Here is a 21,496-nt window from a genome sequence, read left to right as displayed (position 1 = left end):
ACTGGTAACAGCTTCTTAATGGGAGTCTCTGACCGCAGTTTGCCCCTTGCCAATCCATTCTAAGGGTGCCCAACACAGATTTCTAAAAAGCATAAATCCAGTCCTATCACTCACTAGGTCCCACTGCTCTTGTGATCGCCTCTAAACTTCAACGCATCTAAACTCCCTCCATCACTGAGCTCTGTCAAGTGTCCAGTTGCCACCTCTGCTCTCTCTCTGCAAGGCAGCCCTGTGGAAGCACGTGCTAGTGCTTATGCTAATAGTCATCTCATCTCCCTTCTAAGTCCATTCCAACTCCCATGCTAGCTCTGCTCCAGCCAATTCCTTCACATTCCTGTCTCAGAACCTTATTCTATCAGAAATCATTCCTGGCTCTCTCTCTCTCTTTTTTTTTTTTCCCCAAATCTGGGTGAAGGATCCCCCTCCTCTGGGCTCCATGACCATCTTATAGTATAACTGTGTTAGTTTAACAAGTATTGCCTGGACTTCCATTCCCCCCATCCCTGGAGGTAAACCAGACCATTAATAATTTCATTTAATTTTCAAATCCCTGTTTCAACTTTCAGTAAAGTTCTACAATTCTGACACCAGTTGCAACATGTCTTTTCCATGCCACCAAGCAAGTCTTTGACACCAGCTGGATGTCCTTTTCTGACACTACCTGAGAGAGTGTTAGCTTGCACAGCTTAGTCTCACCAGACTGCACCCCCGCCCTTCAGATGCCCATCCCAAGTCCAGTTTGGCACCTATGCTTCTGACTGGCTACAGATGGGAGGTTCCAACCACTCCCTCCTTAGGTTCAATTAATTTGCTACAGTGGCTCACAGAACTCAAAGAACCGTTTTATTTACAAAACTACCAGTTTATTACAAAAGGATACAACTCAGGAGAGCCAGACAGAAGAGCTGTGTAGGGCAAGGTATGGGGAAAGGGGTACGGATAGAGCTTCCATGCCCTGTCCGGGAGCGCCACTCTCCCAGCACCTCCAATGGTCACCAACCCAGAAGCTCTCTGAACCCATCCTTCTGGGTATTTGTGGAGGCTTCATAACATAAGCATGATTTAATGATTCGATGACAATGATTGGTCTCCAGCCCATCTCCCCTCCCAGGAGGTGGGGGGTGGGCCTGAAAGTTCCCACCCAACAATCAGGTGGTTGGTTCCACTGGCAGGCAACCAGCCCCCTCCTCTGTCCCAAAGTCTCTCATTAACACAGCAAAAGATACCCCATCACCATCCACACTTAGGACATTCCAAGGGCTTTAGGAGCTTCACTGCAGAAACAGGGTAAGATCACACATATATTACAAATCACATATCACAAGTTCATAACTCATTGGTGGATAGTAATACAACATGGGCATTTAAATGATAGGCTCGTTTTTATGTTGATAACCTAAAATGAGCTTCTCAAAGAGCAAATGTTTAAAATCCATCAAATGAAAGGAGTTTCTGAAAACCAAAATCTTTTACTGAAGCTTTTTCCATTTACAGAACAGTTTCTGCAGCTCTGAACCTAATTCTTAACAAAAAGAGGATGGAGAAATGTTGGGATTTGGGGAGAAAATGTTAGAGTTCAGGGATAGCATTGGAAGGAAGATGAGTCAATGGTCAGATGTATTCCTTGGCCTAGACTTCAGGAAGGCAGAATACATGAGGAAAAAAAGAGGACAGACAGGTAGGAGAGTCCATAGCCTGCATTTCCAAATGGGAAGGCCCTTTCTTCCATGGATTCCTTTGTTTAATCAGCAAGAATTTACCAAGTGTCCAACTAATCACCAATGTATTTGTAAATAATTATAAGATAGAGTCCCTCTTTTTGTATGCTCCTCATCTACTGGGGAAGACAGACATTCAAAGAGCCCTTTGGAGACAATGGGGAGGCTATACTAACCAGCAGAGCCTGTGCTTCCCTCGGGAATTCTGGTCCCTTGGCCGAAATCCTCACACGGACCCTCTGCATGCTTGGCCCAGCCTCACTTAATACTGCTCCTCCGTCCCTAGCCTCCATCCCATTGCCCTGTTGTACATTCTTCACAGCACCTGCTATTAAATGAAAATGTTTCTGTTGAAAGCTTACAGTAGAAGCCATGAGAAAGGGATCTTGTTTATGTTATTCAAGGCTGCTTGCCCTGAGACTAGAAGAACGCCTGGCAAATCCATATATTCTTTCAACGTATGTCTAAAGCATCTACCAGTGCCAGGCACTGATGTAGGCACAGATCAGGAAGCAAAAATTCCCTTTCCTCGCGGAGCTTACTTTCAAGTTCCATAATAACAATAAATATTTATGGAGTGCTTTCTATGGATAATCTCCACAACACTGAATCTTAACAGCAACTCTGAGACAGGTAGGATTATAATCCTTTTATTACAGGCGAAGAAACCTGGTCCCAAGAGGTCAAGTGACTTGCCTAAGGAGAAGGGGCAGGGTTAAGATGCACACCTGGGAGTCTGTCCCTAGTGTTCCTTGTCTTACTAATCTGCTAGAATGCCTCTTGCTTACATATCCACAGTATGTGTGCAATAGTTATTGTTGAAAAATGGCTGGAAGCCTACAGAGAACCAAAGGAGGACAAGGACATCATTATGGGGGTAGAGGGTAGATGGAGCAGGGTGGGGGGCGTTAAGGAGCTTCAGAGAAAGGGACAAGAGCCGATTCTTGAAGGCCTGGAGTTCAAAGGGTGGAAGGATAGTGAGGGTGTGATTGCAAACAACAGCAAACAGCGACACTTACTGTGATTGGACTATAAGGGGGTTGGAAAGAAGAGGCCAAAATAATATAGTTACAGTAAAGAGCCTCGTACGCCCTGCTAGGTACTTTGAACTTGGTCCTAAAAGTACTAAACACAGAGACCCAAGGTGCCTGAAATGGAATCGCCAAGAAGTTCAAATTTAAAGGACCATGAACAAACCACGAACAAAAGGTGTTAACCAAGAACCAGAATAAAGGAGCACCATATTCTCTTCCAATTGTGTGATTTTATTATAGATCTCAGCACCTCTATAACTTTTTATTAAGCTGAACTGTCAAATCCCCTCTTCCACTTACTCATGACATCAGAGACCTCAATAAGATCCAATGGCACTAAATTCATGATGACAGTTCCAAGGTTTGAGATGATTAGCTCATTACCTTTTGGACATATTTTCGAGAAGATGGCTTTGCCTCTTGCCACAGATATAGAAAACAAGCAGATCAAGATCTTTCTCCAGATGGTAGGTAAGTGATGATCTCAGAAAAGAAGGGGAGGATTGGGAATGTCTCCAGGGCTCCAAGAAAAGCACTTAGGGAGGTGAGATTGCAACCTGAATGGATCCTTTCTTAATCAACAAGACCAGATCTGTTTGTGCTAGGACCAGATCCTTGGCTACAGAACACCCAGCACAGTGCAGACACGTGCTACATGCTCAATAAATGCAGGTTAACAAGATGAACAGGAATGCCCCCTTCCTCTCAATACTTGAGGAAGCATAACAAGTTTCTTCTCAGGGTAGAAATGGTTGGAAGAACCTAGAAAATGCATTTCCTATTCTCTGCAGAGCTCCAGTACTAAATGGCACAGAAATAAATGGAACTCTGTCAGGTTTGCCTCTGTCATGGTCAAAACACCTCCACGTCAGGAGAAATCTATTAGGAGATCTGGTTTTAGCCCCATTTGTCTCTGTTGTAGAAAAGCACACTGGTAGACCTCACACTCTTTTCTGCTTTCTCTGGCAATCTCTTATAAATGGTCCCAGGCACTAGACCCCATATCTCTAAATTTAGATTGGGAAGAAAAGGCTAATTTATGTCAAGGTTTCCAGTTTTAGATGTTATTTCCCTTAACATTTTCCCAAACAGAAAGAAAAACCAGGTCTGTATCTTCATGGGGTTTGCAGTCTGGAAAGATGCTGAGGAACTGGGTGTACATGGCAGTGAGGTGATAGGACTAGTTCTATAAGGCTGTCCATCCCAAGATTTTATAATCCCACTGTGTGTTTAGAGACCCACATAACAGGGAAGAAAAAGGGAAAAAACCAGCTATAGTCTAGAATTGGCAACAATGCTTAAACAATCACCCAGTTAACCTTCTGCTCTGATAACCAAGTACCAGTGATTTGGAAAGACCATGGGGAAAAATTCCCCTTGGAATGTTTTTAAGAAAAAATTCAGTATTTGGAATGAGTTTTTAAACTGCACACATTTCTCTTTTCAGGAAATGACTGATAAATTAGATCCACAAGAACAAATGACTGTTTCTGTTGGAAAAGTCTGTGAATTATTTTGGGTTGTGATTTTCTAAGTTTAAGGTGACAATAATCTAAACAGTCAACAGTAAGTTTACACGATTTAAGCCTTTCAGTAGTGAACTCTGAAATTAGTGACATACTACCTATCAGAGTACGGACTTCTGGGAAAAGCTCTTAAAAAAAAAAAAAGAATTATTTGGAAAGTGTGGAGAAAGTCTGGGCTGTGCTTAAAGAAGCAACTGCTTCTGTCATTTCAAGAGAACTGCTTCCCTCCCTTTTTCTACATTGGCTGGGGCCGGGAGAGGGACTGCCAAGGTTGGATCTCTAACTTTCCCTTGAAATTACAGCTTACGGAAAATGTTATTTCAGACAGAGTTAAAATCTGTGAGGTTTTTTTTCCCTTACAAGTCCAGACTCTTACTTATTTTCCCTTTCATTTATGGCAAGTTTGGACCTGTCTGGAATAAAATAAACGATCAAACAGAACCTCAAAGGCTTTCCTGCTGAACAGTGTATCCTGAGGATGAATTACACAAAAATGGGACAAGAAAGAAAAACAAAATGGTCATAAGGTTCACAATATAAACTACATCATAAAAACATTCTTCAAAGAATTTATACTTTTTGCCCACAAATAATTAGCTAGGTTATTGCTTGAGACTCTTTAATTTCCAGTAAGTGAATTACTTTCTCTAATATTAAGAAACCATGAAATCCAATTTTTAAAATTCCTACAGTCTAGCCAATTAAACGTAGGACAAATAACTTCTCTGAAAGTCCTTACTTTGTACTTCATCGTCAAACTCTTTCCCTCATCTCTTGACTTCACTTTTACCTATCCACCCAAGCCAAGAAAGAAAGACGAGAAAATGACATCTCTGGGTTTGCAAAAGAGTGGGGGCAGCTTTTGCCAATCAACTTGCCAGCTGTTAAACTGAGCTGGGTAAGCCTTGGGATGGGGGAGTCTGTGGTATCGGAAAATGTTTTCTGTATATACACTCGCCCGCCAGTCCTCACTTCTTGGCGCAAGCAACAAGCTTTCAAAATAAAACCACCAAAAAAAGAGAAGAGGGGGCGTCTCCATGCCTCCCAGTGGCTGCCAACTCCTCCCCTCACATCCCTTTCCCGGGATGCCCACAGGAGTCCTACCGGGACTGCGGACGCCCTGTCGGGTCTGATCCGCCAGGGGGCGCGCGGCCGCGGGGTTGGGGTTGGAAGGGAAAGCGCTCGTGCCCACCTTGCTCGCAGGTGCCCTTGCTGACCTGGGTGATGGCCTTCTCCCCGCGGTTCTCGGCCCTCATGCTGGCGGCGCGCAGCAGGCACCCGTTGGGGTAGGTGATGCCATCACTGCCGCACACCGGGTAGCGGCTCTTGCACGCGCACACGCCGCTCACCTCCGGGCCGCCGGCTGCTGCCCCGGCTTTACCCTTCCGCCTCTTGCGGCTCTTCACGCACTCCATGCCCTGCGCGCAGTGCCCCCTGCCGGCGCCATCGCCCCCGCACGGCTCGCCCTCGCCTCGGGCGCACACCGGGCAGCAGCCGCAGGCGTCGCGGGTCTCGCCCAGCAGGCAGCCTGGCGGGGGCAGGGGCGGGCAGGCGGCCGTCTCGCAGGGGCCGCAGGCGTCCGAAGAGGAGGAAGAGGAGAGGGGCAGGAGCAGGAGCAGCAAGCTGGCGGCGCCGAGGAGCAGGACGCTCAGCTGCTGCCGCTCCATGGCTGGACGCGGAGGCGGCGGGAGCGCGAGTGAGTTGGGTCCGGCTGCCCCGAGCTTTAAACTCGGCGCCCCGCCCGGTCCGGCCCGGGAACCACACCCCGGGGCGGTGAGAGCTCAGCTGCCCCGCCCCGACCGCGCCTCTAGGGACCGCGGGGCTCCAACGCGCCCCTGCCGGCGGGGTGGGGCATCCTCGCAGCCCTGGGGCGCTGGGTTTCGGGAAGGGTTCGCGCGCCTGCTGCCTCCGCACGCACCCCATCCGCTCTTTTCGGGCCCCTGCCTTTCACCTGGGGGACTGCTCCCCAGTCCCTCGGGGTCGCCCTCAGGGACGGCCCCTTTCCCAGCCCAGATGTTTATACTTCTTAACAACAAGGACTTTGAGACGACCCCGTGTTTAATCTATTAAATTCCCTGTGGGCCTGGGAGATCTCAGTACTGATTACTCTTTTAGGAACAATTCGTGTTTAAAACCCCAGATTGGTCCGGTTGGCCACAGGCCCGGTGTGGTCTTGGGTGCCAGGCTTAGAGGACAAATCATTGCCAACCACTCCTCTTCTCTGTAACTTCATAATTGACTCCTCCCCCTGTGCTCTCTTATGCCAAGGCAAGTTTGAAGTGTGAGTGCTGAATTCACGAGAGAGCTGTTTCATTGCCTTGGGTTCATTCTAAATAGTGTTGGATCTCCATCAAACCTCTCCAAAGAACAGGGCACAGCTGGGTTGCCACTGAGGCACCTGAAGCCATTTTCACCAGTCATCCCATGAGGTTTTTGATATAAGCAACTGACATTTCCTCCTCCCTCTTTCTGTAAAGTGCTCAGCAGACTTGCCCTTAGGGCCTCTTTTTCTGCGAGGAGGCCCTTCAATTCCCTCCTATCCAGACATTTAAATTCTTTCCATTTTTATTGAACATACAACACTGCCATGTGCATCATTGTGCATGTCACCTCTTAGTTCTTTAGAGTTCTTTTTTCTTAGTATAAATCCAAGGTTTTATAGGATTGCTAACTCACGGTGTGAGGTTCACGATGCCACCAGTAACATACAGATGTCACTCTCATCAGCCTTACTAGGATTCCTGCAAACTTTTTTGAAAATTATACAATCACAAAATTTATTCAGGAAATAAAAAGCGAAACATGCTCCTATCCAGAAAACCTAGCACTGCTTTTCGACCTCTCCTTAGATATTCCGGAACAGTGACACTTCTCTTTAAAAGGTCATATGTTGACATGACCACTGTTTATAAAACAATGAAAAGTCTTTGGAGCAGAGTTTTCCTAAATATTCTTGCCTTTGTCCCGCTGTGAGACAGAGTTTACATGACCCAGTATACAGTCCCAAATTGAAACAAATGCAGAGTGCACTCTGGTATTTCCTATTCTGCTGCAACATTATGAACTCGCTGGTCAAGTTCCGCTAAGGTGATGATGACCCGCTTTGACTATCTGTCGTGGTTTTAGCTTCCCCACAACTGACCCTGAGAACATGGATTTCAGTGCGGTAGTTTACTTGAGAGGGCACATAAGGACACACCAGTTGCACAGGGTTTGGGTGGGGGGTGGGAGTGGGCAGAAATGGAAGACAGTCGGTAAAGGTGCTTATCAAGGTAGCTCCCAGGTGGGTGTGCAGCCAGATGAAGCCCTCAGGCTCCACACATTTGCGGGGGTGGGGGGTGCATAGGAACACTGACAGCAGCTGTATGGTGTTTTGAAACCCTGCATCAAAGCCAGCAGTAAGAATGCAAGCATGTGGGACAGTAGAGTCCCTTTGGGGGCCCTCACTGCCCAGGAAGCAGAAGAGCAGCGGCATTCTCGTCACTGAAGGGGGCGCTGGGGCTGTGAGACCTCTCCAGTGAGAAGCACCTGAAAACAGCAACAGATGTGGTTATTCAGAGGAAGGAGAAATGGCAGGAAAATGGAGCCTTGACAAGCTTGATAACTCCTTGCTTCCAAGAAAGAAGATATCGTCACCTATTCAGTTTTAGTTCTGGTGAGATGAAAAGCCTGGGTGTGGAGAAAGGATTATGTCATTCACAAATAGAGAGAAGTTTATACTTCTTCCATTTAATCTTGATGCCATGTATTTGTCTTGCCTTGTCCTGGTAGCACCTCCAGCATAAGGTGGAATACAAGTGGTGAGAGTAGGCACCCTTGTCTTGCTCCTGATCTTAACCTTAGAAAGAATGCTTCCAGTCTTTCACCACTAAGGGTAATGTTACCTGTGAGTGTTTCACAGGTGGTCGTATCAGGTTGAGGAAATTCTTTTCTATCCCCCATTTTGTTGAGTGCTTTTATCACCAAGAGTTGGAATTTTAACTTTTGAATTGTCAAATGCCTTTTTTGCATCTGTTGAGAAGATCAATTTGTTTTATTCTGTTGATGTGGCATAGTACATTACTTGATTTTTGAACGTTAAACCAAACTTGCATGTCTGGGATAAAATCCCATTTAGTCATGATGTATATTCCTTTTTTATATGTTTCTGGGTTTGGTCTGCTGATACGCTGTTGTGGGTTTTTGGCATCTGCATTCATTGGCGATATTGGAACACAGTTTTCTTTGTTGTCTTTGGTTTTGGTGTCAGGGTGACAGCGGTCTCAGAGTGAGTTAGGAGGTATTTGACCATCTTTTTTTCTCTTTTTTTGAAGTTTCTGAAGAATTGGTATTAATTTTTCCTCAGATGTTTAGTAGATTTCACCAGTGAAGTCATCTGGGCCCCAGCTTTTTTTCATGGACCATGTTTTGTTACTAATTCAATCTCTTTACTTGTTACACATCTGTATTAGTTTGCAAGGCTGCCATAATAAAATACTACAGATGAGGCAGCTTAAACAACAGAAATGTATTTTCGTACAGTTCTGGAGTCTCGAAGCCCCAGATGAAGGTGCTGGAGGGGTTGGTTTCCTCTGAGGACTCTAAGGGCAAGATCCTCTCTCTACTTCAGACAAGGTGCTGTCTATAAAATACTAAGCACCCCCTCCCTCGCTAAAGGAGACTGCTACTTTACCTAAATAAAAACTTGGAAAAAAAAAAGACTGCTGCTTTACCAATTATTTCTATTACTAGAGTCTGCCTTCCTTATAGGTAAGAGTTATTGAGATAATCATAGAATTGTTCCATCCAGAGTGAACTCCTGCTTCCTTAGACTTTCCCCAAAATTACTCAACCAAAGTCCAAATCTGTAATAGGTTCTTTCTAACACCCTCTTAACTGTGGGAACTCCGCAGAATGCAGCCCATTCTCTCTTGCTACAGTGAGTAAGAAAGCCAATGTATTTGACTATGGGTATGTTCCTCTTGGCCTTTGGATGAAGGGCAATGGCACACGAGAGATTTGCCCCCCAGCTCCTTCTTTACTATTCTATTTCAGCTCAACATGCCCCCACTCCAACCCATAGCACACTCCCAAAACCTTTGCCAATGGGTCTATGTACCTGGTAAACACCCTTCTCAGTGGGGCATCTCCAAGACTTCCCAGGCCAGCAAACTTCGATGGCATCTGTGGGAGGCTGAGGGTGCCATGTGGCCTGCCCGCTGTGTTCCTCTGTGCCCTGCCTCCCCAGCAGACATCTAACTGGAAAATAGACTGTTTGTCTCCCATTTTTGCAAACACCACGGGTATGTTGGCTGCTTCCCCCTCACTTGGCTTCTTTTGGGTGGGAGGGGGTAGGCACGAAGGGGAGGAGAACCCTCCTGTGTCTTCTACTAGGCTCTCACTCACCCCCAGCCTGCTTATATAGAGTAGGGGTGAGTGTGCTGGATAGGGTTGAATGTTGTAGGCCATTTAGCACTGGGAAGCTTTCTGCTCCGGTTCTTGGTGTCTCTTTTTTAGGATGTGGGAACACGTAGCATCTGTAGCTTTGGGTTGTGGATCCAAGGTCCATTTCCAGGCACAGTAAAAGTTGTTCTATCTAACAGTCTGTTATGATAGTTTTTCATCATCTTGATCATCATTTCATTTTCTTCTCCTCTCCCTCCTCCTCCATCATCATCATCAGTAAGTAGATTGTCAGGTGGTGGGATGGGGGCAGATGATGATCCCAGCCCAGATAAACCACACATGAAAAGGTTAAAGCCAGTGGAAAGGACTTTGGCACATCCCCACAACTGAAAAAAGTCCAGCATAGCTGAAGCAAGGTGTGTATGGGGAGAATTGGGGAGAAACGATTCTGGAGAGAAGGCAGAAATGGGATGACCAAGGGTTTTGCACACCAAGCCCACGACTTTGGACTGGAGCTTATAGAGGACAGTGAGCTGTTGAAAGATTCAGGGGAGAGGCAAGATCAGGTTTGCAGCATAGGAAGGTCAGTACAGAAGAGAGGAATGGATTCAAATAAGGACAGACTTGAAGAAAGAGTGTAATTTCTACACAGTAGGGGCGACCTTTAGCCTTTGTAGTGTGTTTATATAAATTAGAAAAAGCCCCGCCCCCAGGCAAATGCAGCACAGAGGGTGCCAGACTTGGCAAGTAGATGGTGCCTTTGTGCCAAGAAGTCTCTTTTTCCTCCTGGAAGGAGAACCAAGCCTGCACCAAAACACATGGCCTAGCAGGTGAGGGGAAGGTTGGATTTCAGCCTCACTCGCTTCCTGTGTGCACAGTGCACAGCCTTACAGGGAAGCCCAACCCAGTGTCAACGTTGGGTCTGATACAGAGTTGGCACTGAGGTAATTTTTTAATGTGGATGAGAGAGAAGGCAGCTGGGCAACTAGTACTGCCCACTACACCTACCATCCAGGCAGGACTCAAGGAAGGCTTGAAGTGAGTTGTGGTGATGGGAAGGGAGGGAAATGGACATCATTTGTTGTCCATCCTGGACACTTTGTTGAGCAAAAAGGAGTACTGTTCATACTTAAGGTGGGACAACAGTCATAAATCAAGATTTCCCTGGACAACAGGGACATGCAGTCACCCTAAATAGAGGGGAAGGGATGGATGAGAGGTTTTTTAAAGATGTAGAACATACAGGCCTTTGAAAGAAACTGTGAGAGGAAGTCAAGAGAAAACCTTGAAATTTCTGGCCAGGGAGACTTGGTGAAAGCTGCTGCTGAGGCAGGTTTGTGTTGGGAGAAGATGATGAGCTTGATTTTGACCGTGATGATTCTTTATAAAACCAGGTCTCTCCTTCTTGGATAGTTCTGGAAAGGTAAGGGTGGGGGGGCTCCCTAGTGATCATATCACATTGTCATGGAGATATGGCAGGAAATTTGACTTAGAGTCAGCCCATGATGTTGGTTCTCTCTCTATATGTGAAGTCCCTCAATAATAAAATTTCATTGTTTAGTAAAGGACAGAAGCTGATTTCTTATCAGCATTCTACATCTGATCTCTTAAAAGAGCTACAGCTATGCAGGGAAATAGCTAATGATATAATTGAAAAGGCATTAAAAGCCTATAAAATTCAATATTAGAGACACAGAACTTGAAGGACTCTCTAGAGGTCATTGAAAGCTAGGGGATGCTGGAGCGTGCTGTTAGCCCCGATCATAAGTCATCAGGGACACGGAGATACTGGAAGGACTTTTAGAGATCATCAAGGAAGATGGTCTTTCTCATATTCTGCTCTATTATTTGACAACCTTTCAAGATTTCAGAAGGTCACTGAATAATAAGCTAACTTCCAAATATACACAATTGCAAAGAAAATTTAGATTTAGGCTCTAATCCTCACTGTACCAGATATATCACATGAGGCTGTTAAATCCCTGGGAGCTTCATTTCCTGACTTAAAATTCAATATTTTACACTTTAATTTTGAATTAACACAGACTTTTACATTTGCATCTCCCTATAAAATAAATTCGAGAAGCATTGCTTCTTGTGACAACAAGTAGAAAGAAATCTCCTTGGGTTATTCCATAATTAGGCTCCATCCTTTTTTGTTATGGGGGAAATGATATGATCATTTGGTGGTAAATGATGCAGCGCCCCCATATTAATCTTCCAGTTGCCCGATTCCATAATTCACCTTGGCAAAGTAGAAAAATAAAAAATAAAGAATGTCTCCTCATCGTTGTAAGAGGCCTGGGAGAATATCAAACCAGGATGAATAAAATATTTTCTGGGAGTAAGTGGTTCAGTCACAAACTTAACTGAGGAAAACTTTGTGCTCATGAGAGGGTTGTAAGGGTGTCTGAAAGTCTGGGAGGAGATTTATCCTGAGAGCTTTAATCCCTCGCCTTCTGAACAGATCATCAGCTAGGGTGTTAAGATGTTGAGTAACAAATTTGCTTTCACTGATACTGATTTTTTCTTTTCTTTTTTTTCCCTTAAGTTTGTTAAGGGAGTAGAATAACAACATTCCTTTCACTTGTGCTAAAGATTCACTTTTTTCAAAGCTGATAACCGAATGATGGGATTGTTACTTTATCTCCTAGCACAATGTAGCTACCTGGCTGGTGTGTCAGCCTCTTGGGTGATGAACAAGCTAATCCCAGTATTGTCACCATCTACAGCTATCAAGTTTCAGATCCAAATCCCTAACACTAAGGCACCTCCCTCATCACTGCCTTCTCATAGGATTAATGTTTTATAAAAATGCCTGCTTTTTAAGAGAAATGTTGATGTGTCAGAACAGAGGGAATACTGGAAAAAGTCCCTCTTCTTTTGATTCTTGTTGAGTGGAATTCTCTTGGGTCATTTGAGTATATTCCTACACCTAATTGAGAAGTAACATTTGTAGGTTTCCTTCAAGGTTCAGAGGTGACATTTTTATCCTAGTTCAGAGGTGACATTTTTATCCTAGTGTTACTTGGCCTTGGGTTCTGGAAGCCCATGAGATGTACTGGTGATTGGCTTCATAGTCAAGGCCTTCAGGGGTAGGGGAGGTTCCCCAGTGATTTTCTTACTACAGAAAAAGTGATTTGGGGATGAGCTATTCAAGAGAGAGAGGATTCAACTTTAAGAGAAAGGAGCTCATGTCTCCTTGGCCTTTGGTGAAATCTCTCATGTTCTGTGCATGATCCCAGGTCTCAGGCATTTGTCGACCAGCTAGCCCACAGCTGAATGGGTGTGGTGGGGGGTGGGGTCTCCTGGAGGCTTGAACAGCCCCTGGGGTGGGAAGCAGACCCAACTGAGGTGTCCTGTTAATGCACAGTGGGAGTATTAGGAGGGGCTCTGGCAATGGTGCCTGTGTGGGAAACCTTCCTCCTTTTTAGCCGTGGCATGTCCACGCTCTGGCACNAGGAAAGGAGCTCATGTCTCCTTGGCCTTTGGTGAAATCTCTCATGTTCTGTGCATGATCCCAGGTCTCAGGCATTTGTCGACCAGCTAGCCCACAGCTGAATGGGTATGGTGGGGGGTGGGGTCTCCTGGAGGCTTGAACAGCCCCTGGGGTGGGAAGCAGACCCAACTGAGGTGTCCTGTTAATGCACAGTGGGAGTATTAGGAGGGGCTCTGGCAATGGTGCCTGTGTGGGAAACCTTCCTCCTTTTTAGCCGTGGCATGTCCACGCTCTGGCACTTTTTAGCCGTGGCATGTCCACGCAGTGATGGACATTCGTAAGTCTAGGAAATTGGCTTAGTGTGGGAAAGCAACACTTTCCAGCTTCATGTGCCTCTCAGAAGACAGCCCGATACATCTTTTTTGGTTACATTCTTAATGTAATTCTATGCCACAAGCATTTGCAAAAGAGGATCATTGGGGACCCAATTAAAGCTATTCTCTGGTAAACAGCACCAAACCAATTAGAACATACACAATTTTTAATCTGGGCCTCTTGAGGCAGCTCTGGTCAATAGAAGGTTTATACCTAAATAAATACTGTGATTAACCATCCCCAGTTGATAAGAAAAATGCCAGACTTAGTAGAAAATTTTTAATGAAGTATTTTAAAGCATATCCTCCAGCTGCATCACTCGACTCTTCCCCTTTGACCTCGCTGACCTGCCACACCAGAGGACTTCCAGTTGCCTGAATGTGCCAGCCTCGTGTGCACGTTCTTCTTTGTGGAATTCCATGGAGAAGCATTTATCTCATTCCCAAGATCTCTTTCCTCTCTCTGGGACTGAGCCCTCCCTGCCCTCTTTGCCCCGGTTCCCTTCTGAGACTTGTGCTTCTGAACTCCAGCCAAGCCCTGCCTCGTGGTTGCCAGGTCTGTCTGACGCCCACCTGCAGTGTAGATCTCTGTGGTCCCCTGCGGCCCTGAGCTTTGGAGTCTCTGTCTGTCCTTCTAACTGGCTGTGCTGGGGCGGGGGGGCGCTGCTCCCAGGGATTGCTTTCACTCTTCCCACTTTAATTGTTCATGCCCATGTTCACACCGCAGGCGTGCTCCACAGCATCTGTAGCTGGATTGGACCTCGAGAGCTTCCTTCCCTTCTGTAAGGACATCACGTTCCAGCCGCCAGCCTTTCCCGGTCCATCCACCCTGTCCTTCTCTGCCTTTGCCAAGACCTTTCTCTCTCCCTGGGGCGTTCAGGGTAGGAGGAAATGACTGGGCTCCTTTGGAATTTGGCTGCCACAGTCTCTTCCTCTCTTCTTTTGGGGTCTATTTTTAAAACATTTAGAGCTGGAGGGGGTTGGGTGGGGCAAGCAAAAACCCGTTTCGGAGGGCTGAGGCGATCTGCTCTGACTCCCAGGGCATCCTCGCTCATACTTCAGGCCTCTGCTCATGCATCGCTGTCTGTGGGAAGAGCCTTCTCTAACCCTCAGGTCTGGCAGTGGGGGTGCCTCCTGGGCACATTTTCCATCTTAGCTTTACTGCCCTGGATCCAGCCACCAGACTGTGCAATCGCAAGGATAATCAGTGCCTTTAAAAATGATTTACTATTGCTGTATCTCTAGCACTCAGGCCAACAGGTGAATGGATGAATGAGTGAATGAATGAATGAATAAATGTCTCTGTACATCTCCCACTGGTTAGCTCTCTGTTACCTAAGATATCTCAGCACCATATATTATATGTGTATATCTATTTAAATATAAATATATATAATTTTTTGGATCCCTTTCTTCTCTTATTCCAGTTTCCAGAACTTTCTAGGTCTATGAGCTTGAGTAAGTTGCTTAACCTCTCTGTGCCTCAGCACTCTCATCTGTAACATGAGGATGAGAAAGTTCCTACCTCACAAAGTCGTAGGGGGACTAAATGAACTAATACACATACAGCATTTGGAACAGTGCTTGGGCCGTGATCAATACCCTCAATAAACGTTACTATTCAGTTTTTTCCTGTGCATTCCTTGGTGTTTTCATAAGATTCCTAAACTAGTGATTTTGTCAAAATGGATGAATAGACTAAAATAGACTACTGTTGGACCTTCCCCTCTCACTGGTTTGGGGGGAATTACGTAAACACAGCTTTATTTTCTTTTTTTCTCTACTCCTCCATTTGATTCCTCTCATATTTTTTGGAGGGACTTGGGGTATGAGGGGGGTGGGTGGGTAGCTCTGTTGGTGTCCCTTATGGCTAAATGACTTTGCAGGCCACACTTGGAATATTAGAGATAACTAATGTTTGCCTTAAATTTGAAAATCTTTCAGTAATTTTATAAGCTGCCCACCCCCCACCTTTTAAACAACCCTGTGTGAACACTGATGAAGTTAAAAGGTGAGTGGGACAAAATGGCAACTGGTCTTTCTAGCCACACTGGCATGACTGATAAGCTGGATCTCTGAGCCATCGGCTGATAAGAAGGTCTCTAGGAGAATAGTGCTTACTTTTGAAAAGCATAGAGTCCTCCACACCCCTGGAGCGTTTCAGTTTCCTGGTTGCTGCTTTAGGCCCTCTGGAGGTGTGGGGATTCTTATTCCTCATTCTTTTAAAATAAGTAATAAGGCAGAGGTTCTAAGGCACCAGAGGGGTTTCCTATTACTCTAGAATTCTCTATCTCGAAGAATAGTGAATGACATTTGAATATTCCCCCACACTGGTTGCAGCCCCCTGCTGGTGAGATACATTTTTTCAAAAGGCTAAGCACTTCCAGTCCTTAACTTTTAAGGGCAAAGTGGACACAAAGGGTTCTGCTCCCAAACAGGGGCTGATTTGGAGGGCTTGGGGAGGGACCTTTTTATTACCTCCCATGGAGAAGAGGTGTTAATGTCCAACTGGAGCTTAATCGTCCCATGTAAAGCAGGTTCATAGATAAGTCAGCCTCTGCTGGATACTCGCAACATTGAACGGCAAACTGGCAGAACTCTTGGAGAGCGGTGTCTCCCAGGGATCTCAGAGACATTACCAGGCTTCAGCTGGTACAGTATTTGTCTTTTTGGAAAAGGTGCTTGCAGATCTTGGTATAACTTGCTTAATATTTATAGATTTTTAGTTCCATCTTTTCTTTCAGAGATAGGAAGTTTTATTAATGTCACCATTAATCAAGCTGAGTGTCAAGGGGATCTTAGGAATTTGGTCAAGCAGCGTCTGAGGAAGAAAAGCCAATAGATGCTTTGGAAATGCCTGGTCATTGTGGTCTTCATAATGGAGGGGATGGTGGTATTCATTTTCTATTGCTGCTTAGCAAATTAACACAAGTTTGGCAGCTTGCAGATTGACTGGGTTCTTTACTGAGGCTGAAATGAAAGTGTGGGCTGGATTGGGTTCTTATCTGGAGGCTCTGGGGGAAGACTCCACTTCCAAGACCATTTTGATTGTTGGCAAAATTTGGTTCCTCTGGTTGTAGGACTGAAGTCCCTGTCTTCTTGCTGGTTGTCAGCCGGACAGCTCTCTGGTCCTTGTATGTGGCCCCCTCATCTTCAGAGCAGTAATAGCTTTGTTGAATCTTTCTAGAGCTTCACATCTCTCGGACTTCCTCATCTGCCACCAGCCAAAGAGGACTCTCTGCCTTTAGAAGGTTCATGTGGGGACACCTGGGAGGCTTAGTCAGTTAAGCGTCTGTCTTTGGCTCAGATTGTGAACCTGGGGTCTGGGGATTGAGTCCCACATTGGACTCATTGCTCAGTGGGGAGCCTGCTTCTGCCTCTGCCTGCCATTCCCCCTGCTTGTGCTCCCTACCTCCCGATAAATAAATAAATAAATAAATAAATAATAAAATCTTTAGAACATTCATGTGCTTAGACTAGGCTCACCTGGATAATCTCCCTTCTGATTAACTACTAGTCAACTGATCAGTCATAAATTAATTCTATTGGCAACATCTCTTCTGCCATGTAAGTAACATAATCATGGGCATGATATATTATCACATATATAGTCCTGAAGATTAGAGTGGGAAATCTTGGGTGGTCAGTCGAGAATTCTGCCTACCAAAATTGTCAAATACTGTTTTCTGAAATTAACTCTTCCCCAGAGCCAAATTCTGTGACTTCCCTTCCTTGCTTTTGTGGACCTGTGAACTTTGCAGTTTGTTACCTATGCCCTATACCTTATCAACGGAATTTTTCCTGGGGTTCAAAGAGGGTGCCCATCTCCCAGGGCACCGATACTTGGGGCTCATCTGTTGGCTTGGACTTTGAGGTTTGGTGTTGCAAGCACCCGTCTTTGTGTGGACCACACAAGGAGAGAGATGAGAAGCAGACAGCAGTTAACAGAACCTCAGAAAGCCTCCAGACCTGTGGGTTTTAGTGTTATAAGTAAATAAGAAATTGCTGCTGTATTCACAGACCAACAATTATCTCATTAAATAACTTCTTAGACCTTGATTTAGCCGTTATGAAAGATGTTTTGATAAAGAACATCTGGTGGTGTTTTCAATTAAATATTATACTACTAAACTTTGATTAAAAACTGATTTAAAATTTTAATAGCCCTTTTTTTAGACGATGGCTAAATGCAAAAAAGAAAAATTTTACTTATTTAAATTGTTTTTTCCTCCTTTGTTGCTCTATTTTAACCAGATTCCCATTAATGACTGTTTAAAACCCACACAATTTTGAATGCAGTAAATCTAGATGCATAAATAAGATTGCCATACCAATTCTGCTGTTCTCACCCTTTTACTATTGATACCTCATTTTATTTTTATGCTTTAATTAAATTGAGTATATTTTATGTTTCAGTTTGCTTTAAAACAACTGCAGTGCATATAATTGACACTATTTCATCCTTGTTAGAAAGTGCTGAGTTGAATTAAACACACCAGCTCCATTTCCTTTTACATTTAATCTGTGGAAAAACTAAGACAGAAATAATATGAACCGTATTTCTTTTCCAAGTTGCCCTGATAGGTGAAAATAACTAACCATCTAGTAATTACTAATAAAGACTGAAATGAAATCTTTACTGTTAGCATAACTCTTATCTATATAAAAATAGATATTTAGTGGTTTAAGGTAATTTTACTTAGTAATTTTTTCCCAAATGGTATGTAACAAATAATAAACACTTTATTGCTATGCTGTGTACTCCATATAAAGAGTAAATCTTCAAGCATGTATTTTAATATGTTTTTTCTGAAGCTGTCATGGTTAGCCCAAGTATTTTTGGTGGGGAGATGATTGCATGCCATGTTTTAACAGAGTAGGGCTCGGCAAACTTTCCTGGTAAAGGATCACAAAGGAAATATTTTACATTTTTATTTAAAATTTTTCAGGCTCTACAATCACAAAACTGTGCAACTCTATTGTTGTAGCATGAAAACAGCCATAGGTGATATGTAAACAAGTGATTGTGTCTGTGTACCAATAAGACATTATTTACAAAAATGGGTGGTGGGCTGGGTTTGACTCATGGGCGATAGTTTGTTGACCCTCTACTATGGAGGAAAACAACCAAGCACTGGCTAATGTACACAGCTGAGAAAAATCAACAGGTTAATTCATGACTTAGGGTCCTCATCAGGATACTTTGTCAACATAGATATTTTTTATTTCTCTTGCAATTGTCTGTCTTAATTTAATCTGTACATTTCCACGTTGGAATTTCCTCCCATAGCTTATGTTTTAAAGTAGGGACCTAGGCTCATCAACATTTCCATAGTCTAAATTAAGTCAGCAAATAATTATCCTAATTACAATGTGCCATTTTCTCTTCTCTAGAGGTCCAGACTGTAATGACAACATGTGTATCTTACCCACAAACTTGACTTATGTCAAGCCAGACTTCACAAGGTTCATACCATTGCATTATAGATTTAGTTCCAGTTTTGGGTGGGAAGAGGGTCAAGTACACTGAAAAAGCCAGGAAGTATTTCTCTAATGGAATTTGGGAACTGGATACTACTATTTTGCTAATAAAAACCAGGAAATGTATTTCTCCTTGTTTGTGCATGGTGATGCTCCCCCCACCCCCATATACGAATGTGCCTGATAGATGCCTGGCCCACGTTCTTGTGATGTTCCCATAGTGCCTTGCTACCCATTGCTTTCTGTAGGCACAGCATTCTTATTCAAGGGCAGTTACTGACTTCTGTGTCAGTTGCTTTGTGGCAAAACAGCTGCCTCCTAGGCTGGAGTTGCTGACACAAGTGTTCCTTATTAAGGGCGTAGTGCCTCCATGAAGAGTCAGTCTGGACCACGTTACTTTTCCGAGAGGAGTACGTCTGGCCTGCCAGTCAGCTTTCCTCTATGACTGGCCTATACTAAAACAAAGCAACCCTCTTCCTTAAGCACTAATATTTTCGTGTGGAGGCAACTCTACCTTATATGTGTAAACCACAGAGTGTTAAATATCACTCTGCAGCAGGTTGTTGGGTGAGGCTTTAAGAGCCCTTACACCCAGCATGTCATTGAGGGTCTGTTATGTTCTAGGAATTTGGAACATGTTTTCTTTAATCCTTACAGTAATCATATGGGTAAGCGTTACTAGCTTCACTTTATTTGTACATATGAAAAGGGAGGCTCAGACATTGTGACTTTCAGAAGATGGTGAAGCTGGTAGAAGGTGGAGTTGGGATTCATGCTCAGTCCACTTTGGAACCAGAGCCCTTGTCTTTCTCTTCTGATATGTGTTTTGATATAGTTTAAGTGGTTCTCAGTGACCATGCACCACCTCAGAGCAATTAAGTCACAGTCTCTAGAGGAGGGTCTGGACATGGCTAAGTTTCAAAAGCATCCCAGGTGAGTCACCTTCATATACAGCAAAAGTTGATGACCACTGGTCTCAGGGGTAAATTCTAGAGACAGCTTGCATCTGGGTAAAGACTGGGCTTGTCCTTATTGTTAAGCAAAATGTAACCTCATCACCCTTGAAGCCTCTTTCCAATGGCCTTCCTCAAGGCCCTGTGTTCTCTGTGTGAACACGCTCATAGTGGGCTCTTGTACCTGGCATGCGTGTCACTTTTTACTTGTCTCATTGTGAATAAGTCTTGGGTTATCACCGTTAGGGGTCTTTGTGTGGCATTTTATTAGCTGATTCTTACCTTTATCTTGGAAAGAAGCCTGGAATAAGTCCCTAATAGAGGTTGCGACAAGGTGGTTCCTGAGTTTGAGGAAAAGAGTGGCTACTTCAGAATGGCAGAATCTGGGCAAGGGATGAAATCCAAGTTGATTTCTGAAATAAGGTTGTAACATCTGCAGACTGATAGTGGAGGTTAGACTAGTTGGGGTGAGCCTTTCTGGCAGAGAGGGAACAGCTTGAGGCAAGATCTGGGAGCAGGGAATACAGGGTAACCTAACATCAATTGAGTGTCTAGCCCGAGCTGGGTGTCTTCTTGGTGGGTGACCCACATGCGTGGGGTAGGGCAGTGGGTTGCACACATGTTTGTGTACATTCATATGTAGTGGGAGGTAACTCTGCAAAGGTGGCCAGTCTCTTCTGAGACAAGTTTCAGTATCTTCTTCACGCATCGACCCCTTAGAGACCTCGCACCTTTCAGTCCCTTGGAAAGGGTGTCTATGACCCCTCCCCCTTGCCCTGGCTGATTGGACTAAGGGCAGATGTCAGAACTAAGGGTACAAGTCCCTTTGCTGGCTAGAGAACCCATCAGATGTTCTCTCTTGGGAATTTGAACCTATTATCACAGAAATTCCATAGCAGAGGGCTCTGGGTGTGAAAGGTTGTGCATTTCCTGAGTGCTACCGGCCTTGTGCTATTTGAGGGTCTAGGGCTGTGGTGATGTCCAAGACAAAGTCCTGCTCTCACTGCACATATGTTAAAGTGGGGAAAAGAATAGCAAATAAATAAAAATTTCAGGTGGTAATTGTCTTAGTTCCGGCTTCTCTAACTAAGTACCATAAACTGGGTGCTCAATAAATACACAACAGAAATTTATTCCTCACAGTTCTAGAGGCCAGAAGTCCAAGATCAGAGCACCAGCATGGTCAAGTTCTGGTGAGGTCCTGCTTCCTGGTTTGCAGAAAACCAGATTTTTTGTTCTATTCTCACATGACAGAAAGAGGGATAGGTAGCTCTCTGGCCTCTTCTTGGAGGGCACTAATCCCATTCATGAAGGTTCCACCTAATTATGACCTAATCATGACCTAATTACCTCCCAAAGGGCTCACCTCTAAATAGTATCACATTGGGGATCAGATTTCAACATATGAATTTGGGGAAACATGACATTCAATCCATTGCAGTGGTAAAGGCAATGGAATGATAAAACTGCGTTTTCTGATAGAGAACTGGGAGAGACTGCAGCAAATAGGGGGTCAGGGAAGGCCTTTCCAGCAGGGAGATGGAAACTAGGGGGCTCGGGGGCCATGACCAACAGGAAAATAGTTG

At 44.6% G+C, this 21,496-nt stretch overlaps 1 protein-coding gene across 1 annotated transcript in view; it reads right to left on the bottom strand.

Moving 5' to 3' along the window:
- The window catches only part of IGFBP7 (insulin like growth factor binding protein 7), a 79,924-nt gene extending 73,924 nt beyond the window's left edge, over window positions 1-6,000 (bottom strand). Inside the window, exon 1 of the mRNA XM_034671754.1 lies at window positions 5,471-6,000. Within this exon, the coding sequence (XP_034527645.1) occupies window positions 5,471-5,945 (475 nt within the window). The 5' untranslated portion in view covers window positions 5,946-6,000. The remainder of the gene's footprint in view (window positions 1-5,470) is intronic.
- Between the last annotated feature and the right edge of the window lie 15,496 nt (window positions 6,001-21,496).

This window comes from Ailuropoda melanoleuca, chromosome 11 (genome assembly GCF_002007445.2).
Source record: "Ailuropoda melanoleuca isolate Jingjing chromosome 11, ASM200744v2, whole genome shotgun sequence".
Lineage (NCBI taxonomy): Eukaryota > Metazoa > Chordata > Mammalia > Carnivora > Ursidae > Ailuropoda > Ailuropoda melanoleuca.
Note: the sequence above shows the minus strand (reverse complement) of the source record. Positions and strands in the feature narration are given on the sequence as shown.